Genomic DNA, 27,028 nt, shown 5'->3' on the forward strand with positions numbered 1-27,028 from the left:
TTAACACATAGGTAGTAGTTCCTTGTTGATGAAGAATCATTAGTGAAGGGTCACACTTACTTGCAATGAATCCCATTTGAAGTAAGGTTTGAATGAGCCTTTCATACCAGGCACGAGGGGCTTGTTTTAAGCCATATAAAGACTTGTGTAATTTGCAAACCAATGATTTATCAGAGGACTCAAAACCTGCAGGTTGTTTCATGTAAACTTCTTCATGTAAGATGCCATTTAAGAAGGCATTGTTGATGTCAATTTGTTGCACAACCCATTTGTGTGTCACTGCTAGAGTTAGAATGATTCTGATGGTTACAGGTTTGATCACAGGTGAGAAAGTTTCTGTAAAATCAAAGCCAGGAGTCTGTAAGAAACCTTTGGCTACTAGGCGTGCTTTGTATTTATTGATGGTTACATCAGGATTTTCTTTTATTCTGAAAATCCACTTGCAGCCAATGGCCTTTTTGTGAGGTGGGAGAGGTACTAAGGACCAAGTATTGTTATCTGTAAGAGCTTTGAACTCAGTGTGCATTGCTTGTAGCCACTTTGGATCAGCAAGAGCACTTTCACAGTGGTGGGTTCAAGAACAGTAGTAAATGCTTTGGGTTTTAGATTGCCTGTTTTGCCTCTGGTGATCATAGAGTGGTCATTATGATGAGAGATAGTGGTGATGGGTGAAATGTTTTGAGCTTTATTTGTAGTTAAAGTGGGGGGGTTGGAAGGACTGTTGGTTTTAAGCAATTGATTGTGGTTAGAAATGTCTTTGTCACTTGGTGCTTGTTTAGGTGAGGTGAGAGAATTGCTTTCAGAGTTTGAGTTTGTATTAGTTATGGAAAAGGAATGACCATTTTGAGGCATGTGATTAGAGAGAATAGAGTGGGTTAAAGGAGTGACAAAGTTGTCGGGATTAATAGTGGAGTTAGGAAACATAGAGATATATGGAAATTGAGACTCATGAAATATAAACATCTTTGGATATATAAATTCTACCTTGTTCATCTAGACATTTGTGACCTTTGTGTTGAGGAGAGACTCCTAAATAGACACAGGGACTGGATCTATATTGTAGTTTGTGTTTGTTGTAAGGTCTAAGATGAGGAAAGCATAAGCATCCAAAAACTTTTAACTGACTGTAATCAGGTTGTGTTTCGAACTAATTAGTCAAAGTTACAAATACAAGTGGTTGCAGACTCTTTAAATAGAGCTGCTAAAATATCTGAGCTGACAGTGCCATATCACTATTCCTAACAAACTTATCACCACATCAGCTCTTAGGTGTAACTGACTGTAACAAACTTTGTGTCAAATCATCATTGTTTACATTTTACTTATTGACTAATACATTTGCTAACTATCGATTCTATTTTGATATTGTATTCTATTAAAACCAATTACCGATTGGTAACAGCTTATTAAATTTAACGGTATGTTTTATATGTTCTACCGGTAAGAGAGACTTAAAGGTGGGCTATAGTCTAATTTTACTTTGTAGTTTAATTATTTGATTATAATTTTATTTTAATGAGGAAGATAATATAATTTTAGTTTTTTTTTTTTGAAGCAAATATAATTTTAGTTATTTTAATATAATATGCATATTTTATAATTACATTGAGCTTTTTATATTTTCTATGCATCAAAAGAAATTATATTTTCTATTTTTTTAAAAAAAGAAAAGTTTAATTAAAATATTTTGTACGACCCATTAAAATCATCATGTCAGACACCTCAGCTTAGTGTATTAAAAATAGAAAAAATTAACTCAAATATTTTCTAATAATTGATTTATTTCCATATTTATAACTAGACTCTGATTTTTACATCCTTTTATTCTTCCATGGTTGTGAACTTTTTTTGTTGTTTTACGGCATGATAATTTGTTTGTATGAGCACTGAAAAAGACTATAGTATTTTCACCACTGATAACTTTGTTTCTAAACGTCAAAAAAAAAAAAAAAAAAAAAAAAAAACTTGTTTCTTGATTCGAAAACATTGCACTTTCAACATTTTTAAGGCAGAAATTTAGCCTCTCGCAATTAATACCATTTCAAGGACACGTTGCTTAGAGAAAAAAATGGAACATTAGTGCAAAGGACTAAGGCTCAAACTCCAACTAATTAGAGGGGAATTAATGTGCAAATTTCTTTCTAAATTTGGAGCCTTCTTATATGTCGACTTTTTGACTCATGCTTCTCCTTCAGAAGACATTCGTGATCTTCTTAGATACGACACAATGAGAATTTTCTTATAAGCAAAAACCACTTTTTAGATTTATTGAAAAAGTAATGTATCGTATCCAAAAAGAAAGAAAAAATAATGTATCTGGTCAATAATATAGACCAGATATATTATTTTTTTAATGAATCTAAAGAGTGTTTTTTGGCTATAATTATGTCTCAAAGGAGTATATGTAGAGGATTGAGGCTCAAACTCCAAATCATTCCACTTAATACTAAGCTGATTGATAGAATAAGATAGTTTACCAACATAGTGTGGCTCAAGTGGTAGATACTTGGATCCCTTAACCATTTGGTCTTGGGTTTGATCCCCGACCAGTGCATATGAAAAAACATTTGTTGGGAGAGGTCAACCTCTTAAATGAATCTCAGTCACTTCGAGAGAATTAATCTCTACAGTTGCGCGCAAATGATTTCTTTAATTTACCAAAAATAACAAGAACAAGATACTCTTTTTTTTTTTTGTTCTTGCTCATCCGACATGGCATGAATCACCGAACCTGCACTCAGGAATAGTAATGATTTGAAAAATGCGTGATTCATTAAGTGAAAGACAATAACCGAATAGTTAGAGATGCCGCAAGCAAAAATCATATAGCCTAATTGACTGCAAGTTGAATACGCTATGACCCTCTTTAGATCGTTCTGTAATATTCCAGTCCGCAAAGAATGACGTCGTAGCTCCTGCAGAAGTAATAATCAAAGGTATCCTCCGCGCGCAACTGCAGAGACTAATCCCTCGAGGTAACTGAGATTCATTTAAGGGGTTGACATCTGCCAACAAATGCTTCTCCATACGCACCGGCCGGAAATCCAACACATAACCAAATGGTTAATGGAGCGCTATAACTTGTGCCACATTATGTTGGTCTTTATTTTAGTCTTTAAACATAATTATATTCGTAATTATTTTCATTTATGTATGCCATCATTCATCGGTTTGACTAACCTATCATTTATAGAACAGGATATTCTAGTCATTTATGTCTAAAAAGATTATTTTAATTAGTTAACGGTTTTAGTAAAAATGAAAATAGTTAACAGTGTAAAATCTTAACACAGATTATTCTAATTAAATTCTAAAAAAAGAACAACTTTGTAACGAAATTTAAGAAAATGCTAACATGGGCAAGAATGCCTTCGAAATCTAATATAAACGTACACAAGATCGGAATTACTTATGCAAAAGCACCGGTACCTTGTTAATTTCGAGAAACAGCACTGCTAAATGGTACGAAGGAAGTGTGCAAAGAAAAGCAAAAATATGCAACGTGGAAGCTTATAAATAGCTTCAAACTTTTATCTCCTTGTCCCACAAAAATCATGCGGTGGGTGGTTATAAAATGAAGGGTCCAGATCATTCTTGCCTTTTGTTTTTTCCCTTTCTCGTTACAATTATCATTATCCTTCGAGAAAAGTTAAAGTGTATAACATAATTAATTATTAAGGCATTACATTATATTGCAAAGCAAATAGATAATTTTTAAGAATTTGTATTCCCATGATAATTTTAAAAGAATTTGTTGTAAGCAAGGGTTGAGGATTCGATTCCCATGTTTGACAAATTTGTATTTTTTTTAATATAAAGTTGCATTAAAAAGAGCGGGAAAAAGAAATTAGGTTTAGAGCTAATTTGGCGTTACAAGCTTAGAATATTAAAGATAGTTAATGGACCGTTATCACTTGTGTCACATTATGTTGGTCTTTATTCTAATCTTTAAACATAATTATATTCGTAATTATTTTCATTTATGTCTGCCATTATTCATCGGTTTGACTGATCTATCATTTTTAAGAACATGAATTATTCTTGTCAAACAAAAAAAAAACATGAATTATTTTGAAATTTATTACATTAAAGAGATTAATTAGCATTGACTGCAATTTTCATCCCAAAGCCGCAGTGGCCTGGAGTACCACATAAGAAGTAGTTAGCTCCCTTTGCAAGTGTAATATTAGTTGATCCAGAAAAATAATACTTCAATCCTCCAAGACCAGAACATTTATTGTAGTGAGATTCATCCACTACCACCACGTTGTGTATCACAGGAGTATACTTGAATACTGCACACAAAAAAGCATTTAAAAGTTAAAATATCTCTAAAATAATATCTCTTTTTTTTGTATTTTTAAAAATAATTTTTATGTCTGTCCAAAAAACAAATTATGATAACTTGATTAAAAATAGTAAAAACTACTTCAAATTCTTCTTTTTATGAATAAAGAGAGGGATTTTGACATTCCATAACTTAAATAATCATGTTAGAAATTTAACTTAATAAAATTCACAATTTTTAAAAAATGTATATGTCAAAAATAATTTTTATGAATATTTAAAATAGCTTTTTTTTAAAGATTTTTTTGAAATTTTATAATCCAAAAAAATTTGTAACAAAATGATGAAATACTTAAAACAACCTTTTAAGATTTAAACCGATTTTTCATTTGAAATTTTTATAAAAACAATTTGTTAAATTTTTTAAAACAATAATACAATACACTATACTACAAAAATCATTTAAAAAAAAAAAAAAAGTCAAAACAAACAGGTTCAATATCATGTACCAAAAAAGAAAAAACATGTTCAAAATCAGGATAGAACTTTGGATTAAAAGAATCTCTTCTCTAAAAATTAAAAGATTAATATCTAAGAAAATGAATTAAATTAATATTTCATTAAATTATGAAACTTACCGAGTATGTCACCTGCCTTGAATGTTTTTCCTGCAGTCCAATTTTCAACACCAAAAGACCAACCTTTGTCATCACCAACAGTGTATGTGTCTCCATGAATCATCATAGAATGAAACACCAAAATACATAGTAACATTAGAATAATGCTTGCACTGCTTCTTCCCTGACCCATGTTTTAATTGAATTAATTAATTAGCACTTGTTTGTTAATTAACTTTGAGTGCTCGGAAGAGAGAGTTGAGGGTTGGTTTTATAGTCTCAGGGAGGGGAGGAACATAGGTTACATAGTCTCCCCCTCCTATTTTAAGAATATTTGTAATTTTAATAATGTTTATTATATTATTTCCACATATGGTTATTTTTTATTTTCTTCCATACTATCTTTTATATTGATATTGACTAAGTAAAAGTTATATTCTTTATTTTACTTTTTAACGGTAAATATAATATATTAAAGGCTTAAATGCATTTTTTATCCCCCTATTTCGAATAAATCGGAATTTTACATTCTATTTTAAAATATTTACCTCCCCCTATTTTAAAATCCTGAATTTTACCCCCCGCACAAAATCTACTTCTGATCCTCAACTTCAAAGCTTCGCACATAACTCAATTTTGATCAATAATTCACCAAACCGGTACCAAAATGACCGTAATCGAGTTAGCTTTCCATAGAATTAGGTCCAACTAAATTTGGAGTTACAGAGGGAGAGTATTTATCGATTTAGTACAGACCTGTCCAATTACTAATTCTGCTGAAATTTACTTCTGACCTTCAAATTCAACATCATCTACCGAATGCATTGTAACTACAAATTCGATGAAATTGAAATGCCAAAAAAGGTAATTTAGTTAGCTTTCCAGACATGTAAATACTATTCAAAACGGAGCTACAGGGTGAGAGACATGTCGAAAATACCAGTAGTAGTTCCATACGATAATTAATTTGGATAGACCTTCACTAAAATGTTAATTAATCTATCTTTTTAACTTCAAATTTAGTGGGTTTGATTCTGTGGAAATCTAACTCGATTACGGTCATTTTGGTACCAGTTTGGTGAATTATAGATCCAAATTGAATTCTCTGCGAAGCTTTGAAGTTGAGGGTCAGAAGCTGATTTTGTGCAGAATTTTGGATTTTTAAATAGGGGAATAAAATCCAAAATATCATAAAATAGGGGATAAAATTCAGGATTTTTAAATAGGGGAATAAAATTCCAGATTTTAAAATAAAGGAGTAAAATTCTAATTTATTCAAAATAGGGGGTAAAATTGCATATAAACCTATATTAAAAATGTGAGAGGTTTATAATGGCCTTTCTTTTGTTTAACATGTCCTCCTTGAGTGATTGTTCTTGGTCTCCTCAGTGCAAGATAACAATTAAAGCTGCTATTGTAAATCTTTTGAATGCTATTTGGCTTGCTAGAAACAATGTTAGATTCAATAGCAAAACCACTAATTGGAAAAATGCAATTTCATGGATTTTGTCTAACACTTCTCTCACAGGTAACACTTCTCCTTGTGTCGCCTCTTCATATATGATAGAATTCAGGATTCTCAAAAGTTTACATGTTAATTTACATCCTCCTAAGCCTACTGTTATTAAAGAGGTCTTCTGGCAGCCACCATTGGAGCAATGGGTGAAGTGTAATACAGATGAGACCTCTAACTCTATTACCTCATCTTGTGGTGGCATTTTTAGAAACCACAGTGCAGATTTTTTATGTTATTTTGCTGAAAATACTGGTATGAAGACAGCTTTCATGGCGGAGCTTCGTGGTGTTATGAGAGCTATCGAGATAGCTAATTGCATGAATTGGAAAAACCTTTGGCTTGAGTCAGATTCTACCCTTGTTGTCATGACTTTTAAATCTCCCGTTTTAGTTCCTTGGGAGCTAAGTAACAGATGGAGGAATTGTCTCAGGATCACTAAAAGCATGAACTTCGTGGTTTCCCATGTGTATAGGGAAGGTAACCAATGTGCAGATGGTTTAGCTAACATTGGCCTCTCTATTGATATGCTTACCATATAGAATGAGCTCCCTCGGCAGATTAGTAGTGTTTTTTGCTGACAATAGATTGGGTAATCCTAGTTTTAGAATCTCTCGTGTTTAAGGAGGTTTTGGTCTAATCCACCTTCTTTTTTTTGTTATTCTCTCTTTTTTTGATATATATATTTTGAGGCAGTGTAGCACTTTGCTACTCCTCTTTTGACAAATAAAAAAATAAAAAAATGTCCTCCTTGAGGTAAAATAATGTCTAAGAAAAATATTGCCCTTGGTAAAAAAAATAAAAATAGTATTCTTTTTTGAGAGAAGAGAGAGAAATCAATTTTAAAGTATTTTTAAATTTATGGTTTAAGATGAAATAATAAAATAAGATAACATTTTCTTTTTAGTTTTTCACAATTAAAGAAAATATTAATATTATTACTCGATTTGGTTTCTGAATTTGACCAAAAATAATTTGACTTTTATTTTTTACATAATTTTTTTTTTTACAAAAGGAAAAATAGCTAGTAGTATAAAAATAAAAAACTGATACGTCCTCTTTGTCTTTTTTTATAAGAAACACTTTGAAAAAATTATACCGACCAAGAAAACACATTTAACATAGTTATTTTTATTTAATACTCTTATAAATTTAAATTTATTTCATATATACCCTTATTTAATTACTCTTAATTCAACCAACTTATTTATTTTTAATATTTTCTCTCATAATAAATAAGGGCATAAGGAAAATTTAACATTTAAAACATTTAAAAATTGGTCAAAGTTTATTATAAAAAAAACCAAAAAAAAAAAAAAATTCACTTATAAAAAGGACCGGAGAGAGTAATTTCTTGAACAAAAAAGAAAAAACAAAGAAAACTAATATATGTTATTTAGTAGTAGCGATGACACCAAACGGGTTGTCCAGTTCGGTATCTAAAAATAGATAAGAATAAAGCGGATCAATTTTTATTTTTTTTTGCTTTTAGTACCATCAAAATATCTCATCACTAACGAGTTAGCGGGCAGGTCAATCGAACAACTTGATTTTATTTTTTATATTCGCATTAATTATAAAAGTTTATAATTTGTTCTTATTATCAACTAAGAAAAAATCGTCACAACAAAAATAATGTTAAAACTTAGTGGCACCTAAACTTATTCAAAAAAAAAAATATTAACGGTTGCACTTAGTGGCGGCCTAAATTGTCGATAAGTTGTTTGCGGAAAAAAATATATATTGACTAATGCCATCAGAAATTTGAAAAAAAAATAAGTGTTATATAGTGGTGGCTTAAGGCCGCCAATAAGTTACCAGAAAGAAAAAAAATAACGTATAACTTATTGGTACCCTAAAGATGTTGGAACAAAATTGGTTTGTGAACAATTACTCTTGGGTTTTTATGGTAACAAAGTATTAAAAGCACAAATTGGATTTGCTAATATATGTTCAAGTGTGCAGGGCCATAAACTAAAAATTCTAATGGAGAATTAAGAATTTTAGATGCCAAAAAACATATAATGAGCTGAAAGCCAATTATGAAGAGAAGCTAAAGTCATGAAGGTAGAACCTAAAAGATAATAATATGAGGCCATCATAACACGGGGTCATCAAACTTTGAAGTTGTGGCCTCTGAGGACTCTGAAGTTGAAGACAAAGTCTGAAGTGACACGTCAGCATAAGAAGCCTTTGAACTGTCATTGTCAAAGTCAGAAGTCAAGTTTGTCTTTTTCTGATCACATGTAGATTTTATCAAAGACCTTATTGGACAAAGGGAATGAACGAATACTTCTTTATTCGGCAATGGATTTCAAATGTCTTAGCAACAACATTATCCATTTGAGGCAACATTGCAATGTCATTATTGAAGCTTCTCCAAGACTCAAGAATTGTGCAAAGTCTTCTCCAAAGTATCTCATATGATTGGCTATATAATGAGTTCAAGACTTGAGGAAAGATTAAGACTCTGAGCGCCAATTGAACTTACTAAAATTATTAGCACAATTTGGCACTTAGAATTTCTTATCATTTGTTGTATCTTAGGAATTCTTAGAATACTGAGTCTTGAATTGTATTATATGTTTGTACCTCTGTTTGTATATCAAGTACAAAATCACCTTTACTATATTTGTTTGAATTAGTTGTGAAAAGTCTATTGGAGGTACAAGGGGACTGAGCTACTCTCAATTTGTGAGAGGAACCAGTATAAAATTGTTTTGTGTTGTCTTTTTTCTTTCTCTTTGCTTTCATATCCACTGCATAATATCAAAACAAAACATTTATCAAACTATGAATCGGTTCAGAAGCTGATAAGTTGGGTTTGTTTGATTTGATTGCCGTAATTGGAAGCTTACTCTATAAAGGATAAAATCGAACTCTATTCCACACACCCAATAAGTTATGTAGTTTAAATTGTGTAACATTTTTTTATTAGAACTTTAAAAAAATCTTTTAAGTTTAATAAGTTTTTTGGTTGACTAATTTTAAGTTTAAAAGTTGTTTATTATTATAATTGGTTATCAAATTCTTGTTAATGTTAGGAAAAAAACTTCATTGTTATTTTTAAAAGAAAAGTAAGTGATAAAAAAGTTTAATCATATTTTTTGTCATTATCATATTGGTTTAATAAATTTTTTTAACTTATTTTAATTTAAAGAAAAGTAATTATTTTTAAAATAAAGTATCATATCGTTGTCATATTGTTTGTGGGTCACGATCAATTAACACCAAATTTAAGCCGTTTTTTAATAGCAAATATATGATATATTAATATAAAAAATGAAAATGAGTAAGAGAAGGTTAAAAAAACAAAGAGGTACGAGAACTAGAAGTACACTCCATCAGAACGCTACAATCTCTAAGGTAAGACAGAAAAATAAACAGACATATGAAACTACAAGGGTACAAGGATGCACACCCCCAACAAACTAGAACCCCTCAAAGGCACCACCATGAGAAGAATACCCCTCAGGAAGAGAGATGAGAGGATCAACCACATGCAGGATACAATAGGGCCTCCAATCCCCCCGACCCATCGAGATCCGACATGACACTCGAGCAAACTCTACCGATTCCAACATAAAGTATGGTGGACACCTCACTCGTAAAAGGAACATAGGGAGCCAAGTTTTTACCTATAAACCACTTCCAAAATAAAAGTTTCACCCTATCGACCATACACTCGACAAAAAAGGTCCCTTCCGAAAATAATACGTCATTTCGAGATTTTCAGATAGTTCACACAATAGGTTGTCAAATTAACAAGCACCCCAATCTATCTTTTCTACCCATACCTATAACCAAGAAAGCCTCAAAAAACTTAAAACACCACGAGGAGGCACCAACTCCACACCCAACCACCAAAGAATATCATACCAAACTGTTGAAATTTGGTTACAAGAGAAGAATAAGTGATCAGCTGATTCAGACTTTAATCCACATAACACACGTAGAAGCACTAGCATCCCCAATGATGTCCCACTGCCAAAGATTTTGGCGAGTCAGCAACCTATCCTGTAGAAATTTCCAAGAAAAGACTGCCACTTTTGAAGGGGCCCATGTTTTTCATACTTTTGGAAGTATCATTTCTTCCTTTATAGAGAAGATCACCTCATCAACTGTGGAACTACTAAGCGCCAAAAAAACTAACTTAACTTAATAGTAACCACTTGGGCCATGCTTCCAAAATCAAGAATCAACTATTACAAAGATTGTTGAGCCGTTTAGAATTCCATGGAGACTTTCCAGGTGATTAAGCTCCCAAACAAAAACAATCTCCAAATGACATTCAACACAACTATTAAGTTCCAAAGGCTCTTTCAAGAATAAGGGGAGGGATATAAAGAGTCATATCTTACCAAAATTATTTCTCTTCAGAAATCTACTCCTCTAGAATTCATCTTCATCTTCATTTACCAAGCAATGCCTAGATTCACGGCTTGAAGATCTCTGACCATCAACCCTCCACTCTTTGACTTACACATTCACCTTGCCCCAACTAACCCAATCAATCTTTCTAAAAGTCTTACCTCAAACTGTTGATCTTATTTAATCTAAAGGCTCTTGTTCATTGAAGATTTGTTGAATTAAATTGTGAAGATTTGCTGAATTAAATTGACACATGAGCAATCCTTTCTCTTTTAGTTTCTTCTTTCTTATGTGGCTTTTACTTTATCTTTTATTTATTAAATGAGTGACACATAGATAAATATATCACATATTTATTTTTTAAAAAAGGAAATTAAAAAAATCATATTACAAATAGTGTTCATCTTCATCCGTTGATTTGAGATTATACGGTTGAGATCGGTTACAATGTCTTGTTGTAACGGCAAGACGACTCCCACAAAATACACCCAAAATTGTACAAAGCAAATATGCAAGATGACAATTTATGAATACTACTGTTAATTGAATTGAATTGAATGCGCGCACAATCAATCCAAAGTTTATCATACAAATTTATAATGAATTTGACTTTGCGGTAAAGAAGAGGGATATATTTTTTGGAACGTTTTCAATCACTACCTTGAATATCTCTCAATTTAAACCCAGCTCTACATTGAGATACTTAATTGCCTCTGATACACCATCCTGCAAGGTAAAGGATCATTAATGTGACAAAAATGTATTGCTATACAATCGTTAGTATATAACTGAGGCATACTTCAGACATAATGAGAATAGTTAATCTTAACTATTTGTGTCCCCGTGGGCTTAGCTCAGTTGGTAGGGACATCGCACTGTACGTGCAGGAGCCGGGGTTCGAATCCCGGACACTCCACTTATTTACTTTTAAGGTGGAATTTCTAGCCACTAGGCTACCTGACCAAAAAAATAAAATTTAAAAAATCATATTTAATTTGAGAATAGTTATTACCTCGAGAAATATTCTTTCAGAAATTTCTGCAGCCCGGGTTTTGACTGTTGACAATAATGCATCATGTATCGCGAGTGATAGTACGTGTGCAGCTTCTTGGATACTTCTGTCATCATTTTTATCAGGAAGCAAATGGTTTCTACTGAGTGGTTCAGGTGAAACACCAAGCCAATGCATTCTTTCAGCCCAATAAAACTGATCTAGAACAAAAGGGCATATTACCTGCAAGTTTGCAAAGCTATGTCAACTGAATCTTAAAACGAAATAACGAATGATCAATAGTTTTTTCATGAGACTTTTATTTGGAAAAGTTAATGCAACCTAAAAACCCTATTTAGGCAACAACTAGAGTAATATAAAACAGAGCAATGCAGGGAACAGAGGGAAAGGGTCAAAGGGTTGTTGCCTCATAGGATATAAGGTGACCCCTTGTACCAGACCAGAGGGTTTCTGCCTCGTATGAGTCTATGAGATGGAAACTGGTGCGCACAATGGAGAGGCAGAACACAGCAGTGAGTAACTGACGACAAAAACAGGACATGAGAGGAATTCAATCGTGAGAGAGTACAAATTAATAGGCTTAGTGGATTCCATGTCAGCAGAGTCGGGATTTTTACTAGTATGACCGCACTGAACTTGTACAAATAACTGAAAAGACGTGCAATCGAATAAGCAGAGGAATAAGAGGCAGTTGGGTAGCACCTTCTCAAGCTGTGTCAGATGGATGACTCCATAAATGACAGAAGAGGCACACGAACTAAATGAGACTAGCAGTGTGGCAAACGGAGTCACAGACAGTGGCGCGTGGACCTCACATGCCTGAAAGGTCGAGGGGTTGTAAAAGCATGTGGTGGTTTGAGGCAGGTCCTTTAATTTATTTTTAATCCATATATTTTACAATAATTACGTGCTTTTAATAGGAACTTAGAGCCAACAGCATGTAATATTTGTAAGGGTGAGGACTAGACCTGAATAAAAAATTTTGTAAGAATTAAACTTAAAAGGTTGTGATTTTATATAAATGGAAATTAAAAACATATATAACCCAAATAACAAATTCATAGCCATTAACTAGAAAATATTCATTCAATCATAAATAAAACCGAATATGAGACTCCACTTCTATGGCAAAGAGTATGTCTCCAATCGTGAGCTAATAAATCAACATATTGCCATCTTTGAATATATAATATCCAATTATGAGATAACTTTTTAGTACAAAGCATACTTTCTGAATTGTTTTGTTCAACGTATTATAGCTAAGGATTTCATTTATTACTAACCTGTGGTGTACCTGCCTGTAATGCAGCAGCAGTAGTTCCACTTATTACAGGTGATCATGCCACACAAAAAAATTTATTAGTGAACATTTCTCTTGAATACTTCATTTAATTTAATGATGATATCAGAACAACCAGCATATCAGAATGCATACCTGCCTCCATGGTGAACCACGGCAGCACATTTTGGGAAAAGCCAGCCATATGGTATTGAACTGTTTAGATTATATAAAAACACATCATTCTTGATGTAAAAAAAAAAAGGTGGCTAATTAGCATTTTCTTCTATATTAGAATGGATCAAAAGAAACCATAACTTCAATGGTTAGTGCCACTAAACTATAACACAAATCCAAATTTAATTGAAACTCAAATTACAAGAACCATGAAAGCCGAATTTAATAGTGGAAATCACAATTGTTCCACTAAAAGGAACCCCTCTTTGCAGTAAAGCTTTAAGTTTGTATGCGTAGCTAGAGAAAACTCACCCGATAAAACAAAGTAGCCGTCCTTTATAAAGAGGAACACAATCTTCACTCATCTGGTCAAATGTTGCTTCAGCAGCAATTGTGTGAACCGCCAACTCTAAAGGTTCATAGCCACCTGTAAATAGAATAAACCTATAATTTGTGGTGTTCAGGACCGCCTGAAGAACACAAATAAATGAATGAGGGTTTTTTAGAAAACCCATGCTGCAAATAAAAAGTGAAGTGAGGTTTCAAATATATATAATTACAATGACTAAATCAACTTTGCTTGTGGTAATATGTTTAACACAAAATTGAGTAAGTAGTACCTTCCAATAGCGCTCAACCCTATAAAAATTGGTGTAGCCTCTACAAACTTTTGCAACTCTAAATGACGGGGACATAGGTTATCTTTAGCAAATTGATGTCCCGATGAATCATATACTGATATTTCTCTGCAGTGCGTACATGTAAACTGCCATTCAATAGGAAGGAACCAAAAACCACAAACACGCACTCTTGAAGGCCAATATGCTGTAAACACAAATAAATCAGGTGATAAAACTGAAATCTAAAATCAAGTATAGTAGAGAATTGAAATGTTTGGGTTGCTTGATCAAAATCAAATACCTAAATGGCCAATATGCTGTAAACCCTCTCAGCACTTAATTTGATAAAGAAAAACTATTCACAATTCAAATAACAACTCATACCTAACTCCCTAAATTTAGGGATTGATATATACAATACTTAGTGAAAATATGTGTTATTCAATATCTATACAATTAGTCTTCTAATGAAATACTAAGTTGGAGATAATATGTATAGCTACTTGACTGTTACAAATAGCTTCATAGACCTATTATTTAGAACATATATACTCTTAAAATAATTGCTTTAATTGTATCAATTCTTAAGTAGAAAAAAGTCATGACTCGATACTCCACATCTAAAACTAGGATGATGATTTCTATTTCTACAAAACTCCTCATAAATCAAAGTAGGGATTAAATTCCACCAAAAGCGGATAGCCTGTCCGCACAAGCATTACCTTCTCTATAAATGTGAGAGAAAAAGAAGCGCCTATGAGTACTGAGTAGTAAGCTTAACATAGTTAGACTATGTTTTCAGTTCCCAAGGAACAAGATTAGTTTTTTTTAGGCTTAACTACACATTTGGTTCCTTACGTTTATTTTAGGTTTCAATTTGGTCCTTTACGTTTAAAAAGTATCAATTTGGTCCCGTACGTTTATTTTAGGTTTCAAGTTAGTCCTTTCCGTTAAATTTGTCACATGTGGCAGCCAATTTGCATATGTGGACAGACACGTGGCACTTGGACACACTGACATGTGTATTGTTCAAAAGGTGTTAGTGACAAAACTAACGGAAAAGACTAACTTGAAACCTAAAATAAACGTAAGGGACCAAATTGATACTTTTTAAACGTAAGAGACCAAATTGAAACCTAAAATAAACGTAAGGAGCCAAATGTGTAGTTAAGCCTTTTTTTTAACATAGAAACAACCAAATTATAGTCACATTCAAGCCAAAGATTGCACTATCCTTTGTTGAAAGCAACCTCAACCGCAATGATAGCTGCCATAATTTTAGCGTAGAAAGCATTACAAATCCCAAGAGTCAAAGCATTATGGTCTCTAAAAATACCACGACAAGTTGAAGGGAGGACAACCCTTAACAACTCCATAAGTGTTACATTTAATAATATCGCAAGGAAGCGGTTGCCAAATGACCTCGGTAATTTTAGGAGCGCGAGGTGGATGGCCTGTGACGGATAAAGAATGAAGCATTAATTATATTCAACAATGTACATGTACTTGAATCTATTCAACCTCAAAATGTACATGTACTTGAATCTATTCAACCTCTATATACTATATAGTGAAACGAAGCTACTTGAAAATTGGAAAATTAATTATATTCTATTTACAATACTGGCATATAAAATAAGGATGTTTATCAAAGACAAAAGAACGTACCTGGACATTCAACAACTTCTTTACTAAAACCATACCTGTTGAGCAGTGCACACAGTCAATGATAAAACTATACCTAATATTGCATATCAATTCAGAAGTCCATGTAAATTTATGTGACTAGAAGATTATCTAAACTTTTTCTTTTTAATCAACACGATTATCTAAACTTTAGTCAAAAAATTCTATAATCAAGTTGCATCAAAAGAAACGAATTCTTTATCGAGAGTTTTAATGTGTATAACCAAAAAACAAAAAATGCTTAGTGGCATTTTAATTGGTTTTAAGAAACTATAACAAATCACCATAAAATGAAAATTTCTTTGGTACATTCGAAAATTGGAATGTCAATGTTCTGGTACATTAAGCCTCTAAATTGATAATTAAATGAATGCTTTTAAAAATGATTTTTTTTTCTTATCATTTGGAAAATTATAAGGTGAACACTCCAGTACACATGTTATTTAGATATGTATCGGTACACTGTTGAGGTGGACAATTCTAATAGGTCACAAATAGTGTTTAATATATAAAAATTAATAAACACTATTTGTGAATCTATCACAATTGTCTACCTCAGCAAGTGTACCCGTACATATTTAAATAAATGTGTACCGAAGAATTCACCAAATTATAATACATCATTCCAAAACTCCAAATCAGACAAGTTGAACCTAGCATGGTACATAAAATAAGACATGAAATATTTAGCCAAAACGGCCAAAAAATATCAATATGGAGCTGTTTTGCAAGTACTGTGACAGAAACTTCAATGAAAACAATTTAGCATTCACAATCTTTTACTTACATCACAAGAGGAGAATGTGGCCTATCATACCAAGTAGGAATGCCAGTAACTGGATCCTGAATTCAACAAAATATAAAAAACAAGAATGTCGTAAATAAAAAAAATAAAATAAAAAAGGAAACACTAACGGTAAAGGGACATGGACTCAGATGTAAGTCGTCATTTCTCCATGATCCCCAATTTTCTGTGAAAAGGGGCCACATCCAATGAATCACATCCTTCCAGCAAACCTACAGGGAAACAAGATGGTTGGAAAATTATGTATCTTTAGTGTATGTACAAGCAGGAAAATGAACAGAATCAATTAATGCAGCATTTTTCCAAACAAAAAACATTAGAGCTAACGAAATACCTTACCAGAAGGAGCGTCAATAAGATATTTATACAGAAGAGGAAGTTCTCTTTGAAACTGTCTTTCAAATGTTGCAGGTGCACTACACAGTAAACCAAATGATTAAAAGAACAAAATTTGTTCTTAAAGTAGGTTCAGAAACTAAATTTAATCGTCAAGTGGATGTGACATCGTAGATTCAAATATAATGAGAAAATATTTTTTATGCGAAAAGTACCACATTTATGAGGCAAAAAAATTGAAGGCCATTTAAATCAGCTAACGTGACAAACAGATCAACCCTTTTTACCTAAACATTGTGATTCAGTTTTTTTTTACGGACAAATTAGAATTACAAATTTAGTACTTATTCTAGTTAACAGTTCATGAGTGAAACTACTACACATTCAAGAAAACTTTGCCAATCAAAAGCTATGGAATACATTTTTTAATTTTCAAAGTTGACATGTTTTACAGTTTTATCATTAAGGAAAACTCAAATATCTGAGTTCCAAATATTAGGAGAAACTGATTAGTATTGATGCTCTTGCGAGAATGCCACTTCTCACCACAAAACAGGCATAGTTGTGTCCAAAAGCCACGATAGTTGATAATACAGAAAGGAAATGAACTTTGTAAGTACCTGTATGGAACGACATAAGGTGCAGCTACAACGCAACGGATAGAAAAACATTCTGCAAGACTCCAACCTTCCTGAACAATCATGAATATCTCCTCAATCACCAGATCACTTAACCACAAAGTCAAGGTCGTAGCCAAAATCAAGAATTTACACAGAATTGGAAAGGGGAAGTAAAATCCGTAAAACGTGGATTCATAACATGAATCTTAAGATTATACGAAATTCATAAAACACACAAATATGCATATAATATAGCACAAGATAAAGAAAACCTTAAATCACACTTCAAATACTTGGATAAATTTAAATTCATAATCATAATTTTACAAGTCACAAGCAAGACAACTAAAGCTAGTAAAAGAATTAGGGATCATGGTGGAATTAGGGATCATTTATGCATTTATGTGTCTTATATATATAAGCATGTGGACAGCATATTCAGGCATAGCATAGCAGTTCAGAAATTTCATTAGTTAAAAGGAACATCTACAGAAAAATATGCACCACAATGTTCGTAATTAGGAAATGACAAATGACTATACTTTCCCTTCCATTAGAGTATTAGGCATCTCATTACCGACAACAATAGCAAATCTTAGCTTCAATCAAACCCCTACCCCCGATGATCACAAAAACATGAAAATCAATCTGAATTACTGTTTTGAATTTTGAGTACCAAAGCAAAAAAGTTTATCACAATAAGATCTCCGTCCAAGCTCGGGCCATCTCCAAATATTCTTTCAATTAGAGAATAGCATTCTCGTCTATGATCTCTCGTAATTTTCTTTTTCTGCAATAAAAAGGACGACTCTGCTTCCCCTGATAAAATAAAAGACTTATAAGAACTATTGATTCTCCTCTTATAATACGTCTCCATATTTTGTGAGTAGAGAGCTCAAACCTTCAACATCATTATTCTGATCGGCAGAAAGAACCGGAGGTGATGAAACTGCGCAAAATTCAACATGTTTTTGACCCAAGTGAGAACTTAAGCTCTGCAAGGAAACATTTTGTTCAAGTATAAAACTATCAGATATTAGTAGTAAGAAAAGAAATTACAAAGAAGTAGAACTCCATAATTTTAACACAGTTGTTGTAACAGTAAAAATTCATTTTTATGTAAAAAGAATGCTTCAATAAGAATTTTTGTGCCAGGAGCCTAGAATGAGCAAGGGATAGACATGATGGTATGAATGCACTCATCAACAGAAGTTTCATCTTCGGATTCCTACTTGAAATTTTATGGATAACTTATTGGCAGAAAAGATAAGAGAATTAGAAAACCATCATATTAGCAAAGTATGACGAGAATAATCAAAAGTGTCTTCAAGCAAGCAAGCAATTATAGGGTATCCTACATCAATAGAGACTAGAAAACTAATGAACTAATTGACTCTGCGTAAAATGGTTATAATGCAAACCTCATGTGCTGAATGAGTTATTAGAATCACATTGTATTGTTTCTGATCACAAGCAAAAGCTGCTGCAATGGCCTGCAATCAACAAATCTTTTGTAAGTCAGACTTTTCAAGCCAAACAAGAAATTTTTTAGAACTGGTATCTAATTATAAAAATAATCTAGAGAAAAACATAATTATGAATAAGGATCCTTCTGAAAAACTGAAACAGCATTGGAGTATGTTTATTTATTGCAGTAATCACAATTACAGTAAGGAAAATTCGACAGGCAAGGGATAATAAGAACACAGGTTCCCTTGAAAGAGTTCGAGAGTCTTGGATCTCTCCTTCGCACCCTTATTCCAAATAACCAACTCGGCTCCCATGTCCCATAACTGTATATAACTGTCCTCCTAATTAAAACATAATATAACATAACTGCATTTCTGACAAAAAAATAAATGTTATTTGAACAGAAATTTGAAACAACAAAATTTGACAACTTGTTAAATTGTTAACGTAGTTCACACACGTGGTAAATGAAGCGTTAGTTAAGTTCAATCAATGGTTCATGACGTTTAGACAAAAAAGCAATTGTTTTTGAATTTGTAGGACAGGACCCAAACAAAAGAACGTACAGGATTAAAGTCAAGGCTAATGCTATAAGGTGGTTCACCGTGGACTAGTGCTTGCTTACTATTATCAGACATTCTAACAACCGTCGACAATACTCTTTAAAAGTAAAAAATCACGACTCTCATAGTCTTCACAGCTAAAATAACGACATGATTTGCATCAGCTCAATACGAATTACATTTTTATTTTCAATTATTTTAATCAAACCAGTATCAATTATGTCATTATTTCTGTCGCAAAAATGAGAACGACTATTAACTTATACTTCGAAACATCAAACATGGTCGTTGGAATTTTAAATACTTTTGAAGTACTAGTCCGAGATGGACCACTTGTAGTGGTGTTCTATATTAGAATTTTCCTTAATTGCAGTGACTAAAATCATATTTAACCTAATATATAATTTGTGAAAAGGGTTAAGAAAAAGTTGAAATTAGGAGCACGAAAGTTTCAATAGTTTTGGTAGTGAATGACCTTGAATGAATGTTGTAATTATAATAATGGCAACAAAAGACAGTATAGGTTTTTGAAGAAACGGATGAACACAGAAATTGGAAGAAGCAGTTATACTTACAGCAATAGGGTAGACATCGCCTTTAGTTCCGAAGGCCATGAATACTGCTTTCGCTTTCCTTTTCTCCATTCTCTTATGTAATAACCGAAACAAACCAGAACACTTCTGTTCTGATCAATTCATTTGTTGTTATTTCTTAAGCACCCGTTTGGATTTTTATTATTATTTTATATAATTATTTTATATATAAAAATATTAGTGGGCCAGACAGACGCGGTTATGTCAAAAAAAAAATTCTTATGTTATGAAATTAAAAATCAGAGATTAATAAAGTTTGGCAATTAAAAAATGTACCTTATTTAAATTTCTGCAAGAATTGTGATAGTTGAAATACCTTAATAAGAAAGAATCATTGTGTTATTTGAATTTAAAATTAAGGATAATTTGGACAATATAAAAAATTCAGCTCAAACTCACTTATCCCTTTTATATATTGTTATTATAATTGTTATATATATATGGGGAGGGATCAAATTACACCGGTGTAACATTTGAGTAATGTTACACCGTTCAATAACGCTTCAACGAATACAAATTTTACAAAATTCACCGTTGGATTGAAAGTTTATATCATTTAGATCATCCATGTTCAATTTTACAAAAATCTAAAATTGTTTGATATGTTATTGAGACCGATCAAGATTAACTTTTTATGTGTTTTTATTGAATACCGTTAAGTTTGATCAATCTCAATAACATATCAAATGATTTTAGATTTTTATAGAATTGAACATGAATGATCTATATGATATAAACTTTCAATCCAACGGTAGATTTTGTAAAATTTGTATTCGTTGAAGCGTTATTGAGCGGTGTAACATTACTCAAATGTTATAGCGGTGTAACAGTTATTAGGAGGACGATTAAATAATTATGAAAAGAATTTATTCATAATTGTTGGATATTTGTGTGTTGGCCTCATTTTGCTAAAACAAATATACAAGCAAGATGTTGGACCAAATGTTTCAACATGTTAGGTACAAAAGATGTTGGACCAAATGTTGTAACATGTTTGGGTACGACAGTCAGATTGCCCAAATCTCGCGCATTTATTACACGTATCTGCTATATATGGAAATCCACTCTACAAACGTGTATATCAAGATTTGATATGATCAAGACGTTATTAGTGCAGATATGTTCTTATCAAGACTTAATGGAATGATTCAACACATTGTTTATTTCCTAAAGAGGATCAACTATTTTAGGAAAGTTTTTATTAAGGTCTGATTTGCTTAGCTGGACGTGACTCAAAGACCAGCTGTGTTCTGAAGCTTATCTTGGAAGATCAGGAGCGTGCTAGCTCTGTCTATATAAAGAAGACTCAAGGCCAAGATTTTATGAACCGAAACCATTGTTCATCAAAGATGTAGTCTTTAGGGTTTCGTGTTTTTGAGCCACTCTCTAGGAGAGTTGGTGTAAGTGAACCACTCGGGTTGTGAGATGGTCACTATGTCCTCACTCAGAAACCTTTAGGTAATGAGTTGAGTATTGTAATATCTCTGAAGCTTTTAAGCAAGGAGATAGTGTTTGTATTTTTTAATTGTGATTCTTACTTGTGGATTCTATAACACGAGTTAAGAACTGAGTTTGTTATTGTTTTAAGGTTACTCCTAAGCTTTGAAGTACGGAGTTAACTATGTGTGATTTACTCGAAGCTTTTAAGCAAGAGTAAAATATGTCACGGTGATTGTCGCCACATTTTATTCAACATTTTATAAACAACACAGGTTGTGTTGAGTGAGTGGAAGTGAGATGGGATCTCATGTCTAGGAGTTCCTAGGCAGAAGTTACATGAGTAGTGTCGAGGTCATAAGGCGTAAACCTAGGATTTGCTGGAGGTCTTAGTGTAAGACGTAAACCGAGGGTTTGCTGGAGGTCTTAGTGACTAGAGCTATTAGTGGATTTCCTTCCTGGATTGGTATCCCCCAGAGTAGGCAGGTTGGCTGAACTGGGTTAACAATTTCCTGTGCAGTTTATTTACTTGTTGATTTTATTATGTTTCGTAAGATGTTCCAACATTAAGTATGACATTCTCTTTAAATTGAATGTTGGAACATCTGATAAAACATTATTTCTCAGTATCCGTTTTAATGTTATATGCCTTGCCGTGTTATTTTTGTCAGACCAGATGTCTCGACATTCTATACGACATCTGGTTCTGCTATACCAGAATTTCAATTGGTATCAGAGCAGGCATCATGTTCTGTTTTCTGGATGAGATCCTAGGGAAGATACTTTCTGGTTATGGGCAAGAAAGGAATACTGAAAATTTGTTTGAACTTGGAGAAGTTCACATTGATTGAATGGTCCCTAGAAGTGGAGGATGGACTATTCATGATAGGGTGTGTATTAGACCTATCTTTTGTTGTTCAGGCGTGTAGATCTTGTGATGAGTTGTTGTATGGTTTGATTTATTTTCAAACACGTGTTATTGTAGTGTGCCTAAAGTTTGTTGAGGAGTTTTGTGGTTTGAATTCCGCTGCATATATATCTGATGGAAAACTCCTGGTGGTTTTGTTTGTTGAGGATGCACCACTCTGTTCTATGATGTAAGCCCTGGTGTGGTGATGTGGTTTGATTTATTTTCAAACACGTGTTATTGTAGTGTGCCTGAAGTTTGTTGAGGAGTTTTGTGGTTTGAATTCCGCTGCATATATATCTGATGGAAAACTCCTGGTGGTTTTGTTTGTTGAGGATGCACCACTCTGTTCTATGATGTAAGCCCTGGTGTGGTGATGCTCGAGGAGAGTTTTTTTAATTAACTTGTTAGAGATGCCAAAGATACTTAGGGGTGATCTCAAGTCCACTCATAAAGGCACTCATGTATGAGTTTGTTGAAAAGGGGTCTGAAGGAAGTTATGAGCAATTTATTTTTGCTTTCAACTCAGAAAAGTCAACTTCCAGTGTCTTTGATAAAGGATTTCTTGGTGTGTTTCGTTAGAAGGGAATTGATGTCTTACCAGATGTTGGAACATCTGACGGAACATCTGACGAGCAGATTCTGCAGAATCTTGTTGGATGACAGTAGGGCATGGCAGATGCTTGGGTGCTAAACAAAGTGTGTGTTGGTTACATATGTTTGGAACCTTCTCCTGACCTGGAAGAGGAGGCATCTGTGTCTGAGATGGTTTCTACGCTAGAAACATATCTTAGATAAGTTTGTTGGGACACGATCAACATATGGTTGACCTCTTGGGTTAGTTCATGTCTGATCCAAGTAAGTGATAGTTGAAGTTGTGTGCAGTGTTGATGTGTTATCTGATGTTTTAACCATGCATGTTATATTCTTATGATGATATCTAGTTGTATGAATGCATGATTAAACAAGGAGGATTTATTATTTTTGGGACCAAAGAATTATGGTTCTCTTGTATTTTTGGTGAAGTTAATTCTTGACCTTGTGCGTTAAAGATATCTTTTGAATTAAGATTGACGAAGTTTTTACTTCCCTTCAAGATGTGTGTTTGCGTTAAAGTGAAAGGAAGTATATGTTGCATCCCTCTCTCCATTGTCTGGTGCGCGCTAATAAAGGGAAATCCATCTGATGTAGTTAATGCTTCCACTAAGGTCACAAGTGAGTTTGTTGATGAGTCTCTCAAAGGATCTGTCTCTGAATATGATGTTGTGTCGTATGTTGGCACATCTTTGGCACATAAGACTGATGTTGTGCTAAGTATTGTCACATCTGTGGTACCTGATATTGTGTTGGATCAAAACGTTCCAGATACCTGTTAGAGGGAATCTCCTCTATAGGTTCAGAAGAATGGCATCAAACATCTCAAAGTAAGATAAGAGGTTGGAACATTAGAAGAATTTTTTGAGATGTAAAATATGCACGTCCCTGCATGTGTGGATGATTTGATATTGAAGGTTGATCAACTACTGATGGTTGATTCTCCTGTGTCCCCTTGCAAGAGTTATGGACTACTATGGTATCTTCAGACCATAGTTCAGGATGAAACCGATGGGATTGAGATTGATGTCAGAATTAATGTTGAAACATCTTCTCCAACATCTTCTCCTTCAGCCAAGGAAGCTGGTTCTACTCAGGGTGGAGTACAAGGTCAAGCAACTGACCTAATCTGGAATGATCTTTTTGTAAGAATAACTGTCATGAGTGGATGTTATCTGTTGGTGCCATATATGTGCAGAAGAATGATGTCAGATCTAATGTCCTACCTTGTGTGAGAAGGTGTTTTGAAAAACCTGGATGATCTGCATTGATGGTACTCTATTGGGAGCTTCTTGAAGGATGTCTATGCACAATGAGTCCTTTTGAATGATGATTTATGAATCAATGTAATTGTGTTCCAAAATCAGAAGCTGGTGTCCCAAATGATGTTGTAACATCATATTTATTGATGGTTGTTCTGTGGAAGGTGCTTGAGACTTTGCATGGGAGTGCTCAAGCTGTGTGGTCAGAAGACGTGTTTCTGACTATGTGAATCAGAATGTGGAGGTTCTGATCTTGTTTTAATAGTATGCTCTAGCAATGCATGACTATTTATTCCACTAGTATCAACAACTACTAGTGAATGTAAGGGCAGAAGAATATTGTCAAATACTGAGGTTTGATAATTGTCTTTGGTTTTCTTCTGTTGCAAGTCACTCTAGAAAAGGGTTGATAATCAGGATCTTAGTCAAGCTTTTAAGCAAACTAAGATGTTTTGGACTTTGTGAGTGACTTTACACCTTGTATGCATGACATCCTGCCTATTCAAAAGGTCATGATACATAGTGTGGTTCTGCTAGGACATTGATCAGATGTGTCCTTGTTAACTGAAGAGGTCAGAATGCTTGAATCTATTCTCAAGAAGTGAGAATATCTACTCAGAATCGACTCTACTGAAGGAGTTGGTGTTGCCCTTCAACATGAAAGCATGAAGTCTTTCACATGTTTTCATTTAGTGCTCGAGTTTTCATCTTCTGCTGGAGCCCTGATTATCTATGACAGGTAGAGTCATGTGTTTTTCTGTGGATTGCATTGGTACATATATATTGTCTAGAGTGTTGTACAAGCTTCTGGAGATCTTTGCCTCATATGAGAATATGATGTCAGACAACATGTTGTGACATTTTGAAATTATTAACAAGGCATGGTTGATTCTAGTCATGTAAAGCTGAATAATTATATCAGTTATTCACATATCTCTCGAGTCGTTAAATGGTTGAGTCTGGGAGAATTTATTTTTCTCTACAGTTTTTTTTGGAAGGACTTTCCAGGAGTCTTCATTATTGAGAGATGTCACAAATGTGATATTCAGATGTCTTGGTATGTGTCACTAAGTCTAAGTGAAAGAAGAACACTTAGAATCAAGTGGAAGACAGTATGTTTGAAGATGTGTTGATCAATGCAAGTAAAAGAAGACAATGTCTGACTGAATGTTAGAACATTATTCGAGACATGTTTCCTGTAAGATCAACAAGGAAGTGAAATGGACAGTGTGATCAACCACGTGTCAAAAGGGAATGCATAAAAGGTCTGTGAATACTTTGAATCCATCTGAATCTACTCCTATTTTGCTTGGTCAACAAAATGTGCATCATCTAGGAAACCTATTTCTAAATCCATTATCCAGGTTAATCTTATCTCTCAAAAGGTCCTAGAAAAGTCTATCTATGTTTGTTGATGATGTTAATAAACCTACCAAACTCGTTTTGATAACCTAATTGATTCAGTTGTCACCCCTATATGTTGAATCAAATTTTGTTACCTCTGTTAAAGGTTTTTGTCAGTTCAAATGTTGTGGGTAGTGTTGAAACATCTGTGAGATCTACCTCTGAAATTGTAATTCTAGATAAATCAAGATCTCTTAAAACCATAGGTCAGTCTAGTATGAATGTTGTGGTTGTTGATGACATTTTTTTTAATTTTTTTCATGTGTTATCTTTCAAAGTTGTTGATTCTGTCACTTTGATATCCCCCACTAAAGTTGTGGTTGTGTCCCCCAAAGAAACCTCACCTGAGTCTGATGTCACATTAGATGTTGAAACATCTTGGACCAACCTGATAGTGTTGTTGAAACCTGTTCTACAATTCCCCAAACTGATGTTAATATGGCTCTGAGAGTCTTAAACCAGATGGTGGTTTGGAGTATTGAAGTTTAGACTGTGGTGGAAGAAACTGATCTTGATGATCTTCCATGAGACCAAGCTATTGCTCAAAGTATGACTAAAAGAGAACTGGTCATGCTATGACTGTTTGTGTGGATGTGCATTCTGTTGAGAAGTACTATATGTGTTCAGATGTGTTGTAATCAGATGTGATAATGCTCAGATATGTGATACTTAAATGTGATTACTACTACTATGTGTGATAGTTTCAGATCTGCTTCTAAAACCTCTAGCTTTATGTTCTCATGAAATATGTTATGCTATGATGTCATCCATGATGTCTACACATCCTGATATGATTTTTGAGAATTTATTTTTTCTCTGATGTGTGAGAATTCATTTTCCTCTGTATATGGGAGTTTATTTCTCCCTTTGTGCTTTAAAGGAGGAAGAAGTTATGAGAAGTATTACTAGCTCCTGACATTATTATCTCTGCTGGTGTGAATGTTGTTGATTACACAAACAAAATTATAGATGTTCTTGTTGTTGATGTATCTCAGACAAAAGATGCTATTGGTTCTGTTGATAAATCAAAACAAACTGTTCCTGAAGAGGATGTTGTGACAGACGTTGACACATCTGTGGTCCAACCTAAGGCTGATGTTACTATTGTCCAGAAACCTGTTCAAGAAACTGCTGTGGTGAAAGTTGTTGGGACATCTGTTGACCCATCTGACTCATATGATGAAGAAACAGGATCTGATGAAGAAAATTCTACTGAGGTTGAAGAAGGGTCTCTCAGTCTAAAGAAAGTCATCAAACTGTGCCACTTAATGAAGAAGTGGTTGATTCTGAAAAGAATATGTATGAGGTTAATGTGCCTACTACTAAGAAGAAACAAAGTCTGAAAAGAAATGAAGCATCTTCAAGTGACTCTAAGTATAATGTTGAGGAGGATGTGCCAGACATCACACCCTTTGCCTCAAAGAAAAAGTCTGGTGGGAAAAAGATCCCTCAGAATGTGCTTGTTGCTCTCTGTG

The 27,028-nt window shown here is 33.5% G+C and overlaps 2 protein-coding genes across 3 annotated transcripts; both read right to left on the reverse strand.

Annotated features, from left to right (window-relative positions):
- Positions 1-4,006: 4,006 nt before the first annotated feature.
- LOC123881850 (basic blue protein-like) lies at positions 4,007-5,128 on the reverse strand. The gene is made up of 2 exons (XM_045930597.1): positions 4,926-5,128; positions 4,007-4,295 (listed from the first exon to the last, which is right to left on the reverse strand). Exons 1-2 carry the CDS (start codon positions 5,095-5,097, stop codon positions 4,096-4,098), a joined length of 372 nt encoding a protein of 123 aa, XP_045786553.1. The 5' UTR covers positions 5,098-5,128; the 3' UTR covers positions 4,007-4,095.
- A 5,995-nt stretch (positions 5,129-11,123) lies between these two features.
- Positions 11,124-20,057, reverse strand: LOC123923161 (sterol 3-beta-glucosyltransferase UGT80A2). Of its 2 annotated transcripts, none has more exons than XR_006814294.1 (15): positions 19,932-20,057; positions 18,745-18,816; positions 18,225-18,318; positions 18,000-18,142; positions 17,324-17,394; positions 16,702-16,783; positions 16,478-16,579; positions 16,350-16,405; positions 15,545-15,579; positions 13,877-14,081; positions 13,569-13,772; positions 13,236-13,295; positions 13,084-13,123; positions 11,801-11,906; positions 11,124-11,514 (listed from the first exon to the last, which is right to left on the reverse strand). XR_006814294.1 is itself a non-coding variant. In XM_045975829.1 (15 exons), exons 1-15 carry the CDS (start codon positions 19,998-20,000, stop codon positions 11,461-11,463), a joined length of 1,509 nt encoding a protein of 502 aa, XP_045831785.1. In that variant the 5' UTR covers positions 20,001-20,057; the 3' UTR covers positions 11,124-11,460. The 2 variants fall into 2 exon arrangements, 1 of the variants encoding a protein (XP_045831785.1); XM_045975829.1 differs by having other exon boundaries at positions 11,801-12,022.
- Positions 20,058-27,028: the final 6,971 nt, after the last annotated feature.

Source organism: Trifolium pratense, linkage group LG4 (genome assembly GCF_020283565.1).
Source record: "Trifolium pratense cultivar HEN17-A07 linkage group LG4, ARS_RC_1.1, whole genome shotgun sequence".
In the NCBI taxonomy this organism is placed as follows: Eukaryota; Viridiplantae; Streptophyta; class Magnoliopsida; order Fabales; family Fabaceae; genus Trifolium; species Trifolium pratense.